This window comes from Petaurus breviceps, unplaced genomic scaffold, assembly GCF_028583685.1.
Source record: "Petaurus breviceps papuanus isolate PSGF00001 unplaced genomic scaffold, PetGlider_PUasm1.0 490, whole genome shotgun sequence".
NCBI classification, from domain to species: domain Eukaryota; kingdom Metazoa; phylum Chordata; class Mammalia; order Diprotodontia; family Petauridae; genus Petaurus; species Petaurus breviceps.
Genome location: NW_027186352.1, coordinates 745,728 through 756,482, shown reverse-complemented (window position 1 = coordinate 756,482; position 10,755 = coordinate 745,728). Strand labels below are relative to the sequence as shown.

The 10,755-nt window shown below is 50.6% G+C and overlaps 1 protein-coding gene across 1 annotated transcript in view; it reads left to right on the top strand.

Moving 5' to 3' along the window:
* Nucleotides 1-10,755, top strand: part of ADGRA1 (adhesion G protein-coupled receptor A1) — a 303,872-nt gene that overhangs the window by 113,973 nt on the left and 179,144 nt on the right. Inside the window, exons 5-6 of the mRNA XM_069101685.1 lie at nucleotides 2,546-2,617; nucleotides 6,259-6,422. Coding sequence (XP_068957786.1) covers nucleotides 2,546-2,617; nucleotides 6,259-6,422 — 236 coding nt within the window. The remainder of the gene's footprint in view (nucleotides 1-2,545; nucleotides 2,618-6,258; nucleotides 6,423-10,755) is intronic.

The following is a 10,755-nucleotide window of genomic DNA, read 5'->3' as shown; positions in this document are numbered from 1 at the left end:
CCCCACCTACAGAGCCGGGAGGAGGGAGGAGGGAGGAGCCCGCCCCGCCTACAGAGCCGGGAGGAGGGAGGAGCCCACCCCACCTACAGAGCCGGGAGGAGGGAGGAGGGAGGAGCCCACCCCACCCACAGAGCCGGGAGGAGGGCCCCAGGTTGGCTCCCTGTCAATGTTGCCGCCTCCTTGTGTGTGCTGGTTTTTTTCTGGGTTCTGCTCCCTTCTCTCTGTATCAGTTCACACAAGTCCTCTTTCTTCTCTCTATTCATCTGTTCTTGCAGCACATTAATATTTCATCAGCTTCATGAGCTGCCATTCTCTTTCTGGTTGCCGGCACCTGCTTTATTTTTAGGTTTTGTTGCCATGAATACGTTGGGTTAGATGGTCCCTCTTGAGTCATGTAGCAGCAGCGAGTCTTCAGTTGTGAAGCTGTGTCAAAGAGTCAGAACCACTTTCTTCACATTCTGCATAATTCCAGATAGCTGTCTCAGTTTTCAATTCCACCCACAATGCATGAGTATATCCATCTTTTTACAGTGGTAGGTGCACAGAAGATGTTTAAAAATGCTTATTGACTATGCCTGACAAGAAGCAGAGGGAATGGTTCAAGGTCATCCAAGCAGAAGGTGGCCAGCTAGGCAGAACAATGGACAGAGCACTGAGCCTAGAGACAGTAAGATCCAAGTTCGAATCTGGTCTTTGACACTTAGCTGCTGCATGACCCTGGGCAAGTCACTGAACCTCTGTTTGCCTCAGTTTTCTCAGCTATAAAATCAGTATGACATGGGTCAACGGCGTGACTGGACAAGTCAGAACTCAGGATGCCAAGGGGACAGGCAGCATGTCCTGGGCTCCCAGAGTCCATGTGTACTGATTTGTTGGAACCCAGCCCCATGTCTCCCTCCACACATCAGCCTGTTTGTATGTCAGTGGCAGGCTGCCAGGTGGCCAGCTGGCTGACCACAGTCATTCTTAAGGCTGCAGACTTAGGTTTGGATCTGCAAAGGCTCAGCAGGAGTGCCCCGAAGTCAAATCATAGGCTTATAACTGCACTGACTCCTTGAAGACCCCAAGTCCCGCCAATGGGGGTGACGCAGTCTCCCTTGGTATAGACCATAAGCCTGTCACTGTTCAGTCAATGGGCTCCAAGGGTCAAAACATTTATCCCCTACAGCCGCCCTGGGTGGGTGTAGCGGGGCTCCCTGTGGTTGGCCAGAGCACTAGACAGCAGATGCGACCCAGTTCAGAGTCCATATTCAGATCTTTCCTTGCTGGCCATTCATTAACAACAGCCTTCCCAAACCAGGGATCATTCAGTGGCCTAACACATCCTTAAGCCAAAGGAATGAGGCCCATGAATTGCCTTAAATGAATCTGTATGGACTCAGTGGCCCATGTTCACCCCCAGGTGCTAAGGTCTCCTCCTCTGGACCCTCTATGCTGATATGTCCAAAGAATCTTAGGCTTCATTCTTTAGGTTATCCCTGCAGAGATACCCCTTGATGACTTGGCAGATCTTGGAGAGACCCTGAGGTTAAAAATGCACTGGCTGCATTGAATCAGGCCTCGAGCCTGGCCAAGCTGGTGCAGTACAGTCATCGCTGGTCACCATTGGACTGGGACCTGGGCCTCTTTGCTCTGGACTCACTAGCCACAGTTCCTAGAGCCAACATGCCCTTTAGGGCTCCTAGAAGGCCTTGGGGAGAGCTTAGGCCCCCCGAGAAATATCAGACGTCAGGGGGTGCACTTTGATCAGGATTCTCAAGCTTGATCTGGGATTTTGAACATGAAGCTGCCTCCTGCCTCCAGCTTTCACAGGCATTTATTTTCAGACTGAAAGCATATGTCCTGGTCGAATTTAAAAGCCCATCTAAGACGTCTCACTAATGTTGTGTTCAACAAGATCTTCCTTCAGGAAGAATGTTTTGTATTTAAAAAACAAACACAAGCCATCTGGTCTCCTCACCATGCTGTTCTGGGGATCAGCTGTCAGCACCTTCTTCCAGCTCGTCCCTGCCCTAGTGCACCCTGGGTCCCTACCCTTCTCCTAAAGCTACTGGATCCACAGGAGGGTCCTAAAGGATGCTGCTGCCTTCTCCCAGGCTTGTCTCATCATGGCGGGACAGTGAGACAGTTTGGAAGGATGAATTAAGAACGACCATTCCTCCTCAGCATCCATTTCCCCTTGAGCCCACTGTTTTGCATAGACACAACTTCCAGGTGCCCATAAAGGACCTGGTAAAGTGGGCACCTGGCAGTGCTCACTTCTCCAACAGCTTGCTGAAAGGTCAAGGTGCCCAGAGGGAGTATTAACTGCAGAGGGTCACTAGCTGCGGCTCCCCAGACAGGATGGGCAGCCTCCAGCTTTGGCTTTTTGTGCTCTCCCCTTTGGGGCCAGTTCTCTTACAACTGAGTTCTTCTTTGCCCCTCATGGCCAGACCCTGGCCCATCACCATCTATTCACAATGATAGTCACTTTGCCACAATGTCAATGTATTTTGCCTCATTTTTACTCACTTTGGTTTATTGTGGGTCTCTTTTTTCCCCCTAGGAATTTATCAGGGAATATTTTCTCCGGTCTAATGTATGGACTGTTTTCTGAGCTCTTAGCTCTGAAGGTTTTGTAAGTATGGCTTCCATCATGGGCACATTATCTCTTTGCCATCCCACATAGTCATGTAGACATGCCCCAGACTATACCCTCATCTCCTCTGCCTGATGGGGAAAGGGGCCCTGCCTCAATGTCCCCATACCCTCCCATCCTCTAACCACAGCAAGGTATGCAGCCTTGAAGGCATCCATGATGCTTCTCTCTCCCTGCCTGCCCATGTACAATCAGGGACCAAGTATTTGGGAAGCTACCATTCAATATCTCTTCCATCTGTTCCCTTACCTCTTCTCACATCTCCCCCTGCCCAGTGCTCTCCTCACTTCTCCCTTGAACAACCTTCCTAACTGAACATGCAGCCTTCATATCGTAGCCTGTCCTCCACAGGCTGACTGCCCATTGATTGTTCAAAAGCAGAGGGCAGCCCCTGCTGCCTGTTTTTGCACAGCTCACTAAAAAAGAATATTTCTTACCCAGCCGCACTCACCTCACCAGCTGCATCAAACAGCCTGAATGGATTTGTTCCCCAGGCCAGGGTTTTACTTTGCCCTGTTCTAAGGCCCAGGTCTGATTACACCCAGCCTCACTGCGTCCTGCTTGCCTTTACGATCAAATCTGCTCTTGTAAAATCCTTAGCAATCTGGCTTCCAGCTCCTTTTTCAGGTTGATTAGTCACACACTCTATGAATGAACTGACACAGACTACTTACGATGCACAGCCCTCTTCTGTCTCCATCTTCATGCCTAGAATACCCTTGCTCCTAGCCTCTCCCTCTGGGTGGCCCATGCCAGACTTAGCTCAGGCTTCCAACTTCTTCTTCCCCTATCCTCTAATCACTTTGTTTCTGTCTCTTTTCTATGTACTGCTCTGGGTCCCCCAGTATAAGGTAAGCCCCTTGTAGGCAGGGGCCATTGGCCATTTTGGCCCATGTGTAGCCCACATCCAGGTCATGGAGCAGGAGTTCAAAGAATACTTTCTGAGTCTTGATTTGAGCCCGGCATACCTGGGTCCTTCCTCCACTGAGGCAGTGTTCAGGAAAGCTCCAGGGAGAATCTGGGACAGGGAGAGAGCATGGGGGCTGGGGAAGGCTTCTTGCCAGAGGTGGGGAGGATGTCTCTGCTTCTCAGAGAGATCCCTGTGATCAACAGCCCAGATAGCTTGGCCATACTCCCCTCATCTTTGGTTAGTGCACCCTGGCTCTAAGGTACAGGGCGTCCTTCAGGGACCCCCCCTCTTTGAGCCTCTTGGGCAATGGCTGCCCTACTTATCTGGACTTCTGAATTTTAAAATGTTGACTGCAGGAATCTCCCCCCAAACACTCTGTCCTGTGCCTGTTTTTCTTCTCTCCATTCTCTGTGACCTACTCAGCTCTCATGGGGCCGATGATCCTCTCCATGCAGGCGACTCCCAGATCTATACATCCAGTCCTCGTCTCTCTCCTGAGCTCCAGTCTCATCCCCGGCGGTCTGTTGGCCATCGGACATCCTGTGGCGTCCAAAAATAACGCATATCTTATCCCAATCCTTGTTCCTCCTAACTGTCCTGTTACTGTTGAGGGCACCGCTGTTCTTCGAGGCGCATGGCTCCTTTTAGCACCAACTGTGATTCTTCTCTTGAATTCGTTGCCCATAGATAATCTGTTGCCAAGACTCCTCACTTCAGCCTTTGAAACATCTCTCTTCTCTGATCCTTTCTCTCTACTCTCCTGGTCTCCAACAATGTCTTCTGTCTTTCTCTCCTCCCCTATGCCTTTAAAGCCTTTACCTTCTTCAGAGCTCCCCTTGGTCACCACTTTCTATGGGAAGCCTTTCCTTATCTACCCAGGCAATGGTGCCTCCCCATCAAATGACTTTGTATTCAAGTAGTACAGACTGGGCCACTCTCTAAGAGTCTACATTTCAAAGAAGGTGCTGCTTCACACTGAGGGAAGGAGTTTCCTCACCTGGAATTTCCCCACAGACCAGTGAACCCCCTTCCCTGTATCTGAGACATGTCACTGTGTCTGTATCACCTTCCTCTGCTAGAACAGCGGCCCTTTGAGGACAAGAAGGGGCTCCTGTTAGTCTTTGTATGACCAAGGCTTAACAATGCCTGGCACACAGTAGGTGCTTCATAAATGCTTGTTAATTGATTAAAATGGTAGTGTACTGGGCTCAGCAGCCATTTACTTGCTGCTACAAAGGCACCTTTTGGTTCTCCCGCTTTTCACCATGGGACCATTGGCAATGACCTTGTACATTTTGGCTGGTTCTCTGGGAGTCTCCATGCACCATGGCTGAGAGACCCTGAAGGGCCCCTTCAAGGCCCCTAGCCTGACTCCCTCCCCATCCCCCAGTTAAGGAACCACAGAACAAGCTTGCACCAGAGGTCACTCTGCCCTATTACAGATGAGGAAACTGAGGCTCCAGGTCACACAGGTGGTGAAAAACAGAGCTGCAGTTTGAACTCAGGTCTTCTGACTTCCACTTAAGAATGTCTTTCACTTTCATGTGCTGTCTTTTTTTTTTCCAATTCAGCATGCACTTAGTAGGCACACTGACCCTGGGTTTCACTGAGGTCCTCAGCAGAGACATTTGCATTTGTCTTAGGGAGAAGTGGATTTGGAGCATCCAACTTCCTCATCCAAGGAGCTTAGACACTGAAATGCCAGCTGGGTGGAGCCATTTAGATGGGTCTTCTCGGCCCCTGAGTGGGGGTCACAAACTGTGGGTTACAGGTCTCCATGCCTGGCTTCTCCTTGATCTATAGTGTTATCCCCACTTGGAGGAAGATAAATAAAGATGGCCTGGCTATCAGGCTGCTGATGAGAGGAGGTCAAGAGACAGAACTAATCCATTGGAAGCCAGAATTGAGATTGATTTTGACAGATACAAATGAACAAGATAAAACAAAGGAGGGTGGAGATGTAGGTGGGGAGGGGGAAATCCATAAAATCAGGGGGTTTGTAGTTGACCCCAAGACTTTGACATTTAATGGCCACTGGACTATGGTCCTCCATGGCAAATCCTGCCCTTGGGTTCACAGAACAGTGTCCCAAGAAGAAGGTGGAAGGAGCTGGTTCCACAATGAAGTGGGAAGGGCACATAGGAGTTCAAGCATCCTCTGTGCTAGCACTAGCACTGGGCAAAAAGGTTGTGTTAAAGGTCGACAGAACAAAGACACTAAAAAGTCCTGATGTCATCTGTCCTGTCCATAGTAGCAGGGGCAGGTTTGGGCACCGCATTGTATGTGGGTCCCTGGCCATCTGAACTCTTCTCACAGAAGATGACCAGTAGACTAAGGGTCTGGAAACCATATGCCTATGGGTGAAAAGGAGTGGAAACAATCAGACTGGAGAGCAGAAGACTCAGGGCAGCATAACATTTATCTTCAAGCCTGTGACAAAGGATTTGGAATGAGGCAGGTGTGGAAGAGTGTGTCTGGAAACTGGCAGAAGCTTATTGTGGATGGACGGATGGATGGATGGTTGGATGGTTGGATGGACGGACGGACGGATGGATGGATGGATGGATGGATGGATGGATGGATGGACCGATTGGTGGTTTTTTTCCCAGTTGGTGTCTTTCCCTGCACACAAGTGCCCCTTCCCAAGTTTCAGCCCATTGTTCCAAGACCCTTCTTAACTGTTTCCTATATCTGTGTTTGGTTGCCTCAGACACTTTGGCACTGACTCACTCATCTGTGACTGTCATCTGAGGTGGGTCTTGGAATGGGCCAAAAACGAATCAGTGCGACTGGTGGAGGAGACTGCATGTGCTTACCCTGCAGCTCTTCGAGGCCGGCCTCTGCGCAGCCTTCGAGAAGACCAACTGACATGTGGTGAGTTGGCTGCCAAACTCAGTAAAGAAAAATCTGAAATGTTTCAGTAGCTGGGTCTCCTGATACAGTTCCACAGAGCCAGGATAAGCTACAGAGGGAAACTTTCCACAAAACTGATTCTGCCTTGACGGTCATCATGTTGCCTGAGGCAGCTACAGGTGACCTAGGTATCCCAGGCAGGAAATCATGTTTGGCATGGTTGGTTCTGGGCCCATCCCCGTGACTGTCCATCACCCAGGCTCCTGAAGTCGGGGCTGCCTGGAAGGAAGTTGGGGTGGGAGTATTTCTTAGGATGGAGCCTTGACAGTGCTTGTGAATGTCAGCACAGACTGGGCGCCCATCCATCACCTTTATGAAGCTATGCATCTGGCTGAGCTGCGGTACAGAAAGTGGCAGAACTGGAGGGGGGGGGCAGGGGTGCCCTGGGGGCTGTCAGGCCAGAATCAAGCTATATTTTCTACCATCCAGGCAGAAATGGCTTTGTGGAGCCAAGCAAGGCAGCACTAAGCTTGTCAGGAACTCACACAACTCAGCTCATGGTTTCTCAATGGCCATTCCTCCAGCTTGGGGCAGTCAGCACTTGGATCAAGCCTTAGTGGTCTATGATGGTCTCCGTGGAGGCTGCCCTCCTGCCACAAGCACAGACCAGACCTTGGCAGAAGGTCAACAGGCGCCAACAAGCAGTTCTGAAGTGCTCACTATGGGCTAGGTCCTGGGCTAGGTTCTGGGGATTATCAAATACAAGCAGAAGAGTGGCCCTGCTCTGAAGGAGGGAAAGATCAGGCATGAAGGGAGCCTGAGAAAAGAGTGTGGTGAAAAAGGTCAGTTGGTTTGGGGGCGTGGCCTGGAGGTTCTAGGTGGGGTCCTTCACCCTACACCCAGAGGGAGGGACCAGATTGCTGGTCCGGGGCTGCCTTCTTCGGAAGGTACAGCTCTTTCCCTCTGGGAGCCTGGGACCTCAGCAGGCCATCCTGTGCCTACAGAAGCTGACACTGACTGACAGGAGACCAAGCCTGGGTCTCCCAAGCTCGAGCAGGTCCTTCTTCCCTCTGAAAGGTGGCCAGGGTCCTGCTGAGATGTCCTAGACCAGACACATTCTCCTCAGTGCAGAGAATCCCAAGGAGGTTAGGATCTGAGTGACCTTCAAAACTACCCAGGAGACAGAGGCCTGGGGAGGAGCCGGACTCAGTGACAGAGTTGCTCATGCACGGTGCCTCCTGTCTCTGCCCTGCCCTGCCCTTAGTGTGGCTGTGGCATCTGAGTGCTCAGTCGGCCTGCTTCCTGGGCTCGCAGCTTTGGTCATGCTGGCTAGGGCGTAGAGGGTAGGCTGAAGAGGAAGAGGCAGGGATGACCTGTGACCTCAGCCTGGGGGAGCCTCCCAGATATCTTGGCCCTCTCTGTGCACTTTGCTGATGGTCCCCACACATCTGTGGTGCATGAGCTGGTGGCTCCCTCCACGCCCTTCCTGCCTCCAAGAAAACTGTGAAATGGGCACATGAAAGTGGCAGCTTTATTGCCCTGCTAATGAAATATTTACCGAGAAGCCAGAGAGGGGATTATTTCTCTGGCTAATTAAGTGCTGTATCTTTGGGATCTGCAGTGTGCTGCTGTTGTGGCCTGGAGGCCTGGGAAGGATGTGGGCCACAAAGCATTGCAAAGAGATGAATGACCGTCAGAAAAATGACCTGTCCTCACTCTGTGGGCAGGGGGCCTCAGGACGTGGACCTCTCTCCACAGGCAGGCAATGTTGCCCTGCCCATGAGAAGCAGAGATGCTTGTCCACTAAGCCAGGATCTTTCTGTTGGCCTGTTGTCAACAGAATGCAGTGGAGATGGAGGTTTGGGTCTTGAGGTGGGGTCTGTCTTCTTGAGGATTTTATGAGGAGACAGGGTATGAAAAGGGAAAGGTCCTGCTTCCCAGCATGGTGTTGTAAACTCAAGTAGCATTGTCTCTGAGCTCACTGCCTCAACCCCCCACTCTCACTGGGGGCCCCTCTTCAGGAATCTGGAGGTAACCTCAAGGAGTTGTAGTTTCTGATACTACTGCTCACAAGTCCCTATCTCGTAGACAGCCCTGATCAATCATCCACTTGACATCAATTAGCTTTTACAAATGGATATTTACTGATTAGATATAGCAAGAAAAGACATTCGCAAAATCCTCCCCCGAACTTGGGATGTACTTCTGTAGTGCCAATAATGTGCTAACAGCATCAATGGCGACTGTGAATATGCTGCCATAGTGCTCAATCACAAAATAGAACAGACTCTTCATATATAAGACAGAAGCAAGGCATTTATTCAGAAAACCAAATCCATAATAGCAACATAGAAGTTAATACACCACAGCATAGCAGAGAGTCGCATCATCCTTCAGCCTTCCCACAAACCAACACGCACAAGCCTAGCTGTCACAGCAGGGGGCGAACAATCACAAACCTAGCTGTCTCCCTGGGTGTGTCCTCTCCTCCCTGTGTTTAGCTGTTCTTCCGGTGGGCTCTGCTCCACCTTTCAGCAAACTCCTCCCACCACAAGCTCCATGTAATTACATTCGACCTATTAGGGGGCAAGGAAGATCTTCAAATTCCCATTACATTACAGCTTCCTCTTGTATACATACATTTTCTGAAAAGGATGAGCTCAAACTTAAAGTACGGTTATAATGGGGCCCGTGGGCAGGGAATTCATGGGGTTCCTCCTGACCAGGAGTCCTTGTCCCCCTTCACAGAGTCCCCACCCATTTCATGTTGGGGCACCACATCCCTTGCTCAGGTGGGCTGACACCTTTGGGGGCAACCTACTGTGTAAAGGATGAGTCACCCCTCGGTTCCTTTGGGGAACCAAACTCAGGGCTGGCTAAGGAACACTGATGGGCCAGTTCTTCAATGGACTCAAGTGATACCATTTAAAAAAAAACAATTTCAGTGAACAAGAATTCATTTTCTCTTCCCCCCTGCCCCAACTGCAAAAAGAAACCAACGCCAAACAGAATCAACCCTTCTCTGAGCACATCAAACAGGAAGCGTGTCTCCTGCGTTGTGGGTCCCTCCCGTCTCTGGCCAGGGCTCATGGTGATCACTGCTCTGATGCCAGCCTGTGAGTCTTTCAAAGTTGCTTGTCTTGACAATGCCATCCTGGCATTATTTGTTTTCCTGTTTCTGCTCCCTTCACTCTACATCAGGTCATATAGGTCCTCTGAGTGTTCCCTGAAATAAGCCCTTTCATCGTTTCTACAATACAATCAAATGCCATTCTATCCATATGCCTACTTGATGCATCTCTGCCCCAATGGATGGATGCCCCCTTTTCATGCAATTCTTTGCCCCCTAAACACCTGGCACATAGTGCCTTTAATAAAGGCTCATTGACTTGTCTGCTTGACACAGAAGCTGACTAAATATCTGTTCACATAGAGAGCCTTTTCCTCTTTAATCTCTTTGGGGTAGAGGCCCACTAGTGCGCTCTTTCCAGGATGGCTCCACCAAGAGACAGGACATTTCTCTGAGGTTGTTATTAGCTCCGGGGGTCACTGACACCCCCTCCAGCTGTGCATGAGATCTCACTCCCATGGATCTTCCTGTCTTTGGGAGTTCACAGGGCCAAAGCCTAATCAATGCCATCTTTGTTTACTTATTCCCCAAAGTGCCAGAAAGAATAAGAACCAGGGAGAAGGTGGCATGTAGGGAGGGTGGAGAGATGGGTGGGGCTCCTCCCTCAATCTCCCCCAGGCAGTGGGTGGGGACACCTCATGGCAAAGGCCCCTGGGTCACTATGGCCAGACCTGACTTCTAGAGTTCACCATGGTGAATTGGCAGCAGATTGAGCCTCACTGGCCAAACTTCATCATTTCATGGGGCTTCTGGTTTCTTGTTTGTTTACTTACTTGTTTTTTGTTGTTGTTACTGGTATTTTTTTGTCAATGAAGGGGCCAGGAACAGCATGAAGCCTGTCTCCTGGCTGGAACCAAAGGAGGCTTTGCTTTCCCCTAGGTTTACTCTGGTCACAGGCCCAGGTGCTCTGGTCCCCTGTGTCCAGGCTCTCTCCCCCAGGCCCATTTGATCCACCCCCAATGGGCAGGCTCTTTCCCCCAGGATCACTGAGCCCTCCTTGGCCAGGCTTTCTCCACAGTGGCACTTTTCCTAGTGCTGCTGCATCTATCAGGCCCCAGGGCTAAGTGTATACAGTTTTCTGCCTATACAAGCCAGAAGAAAATGCTGTGTCAGGAATTGACACAGGAATTTTTGCTTCTCCAGCGCACTGCTTGGTTGACTGCTGGCCCTCTGTCAGTCTCTTTGTCCCTGCCCCTATTCCTGGCTGTGACCCAGACCCCATGG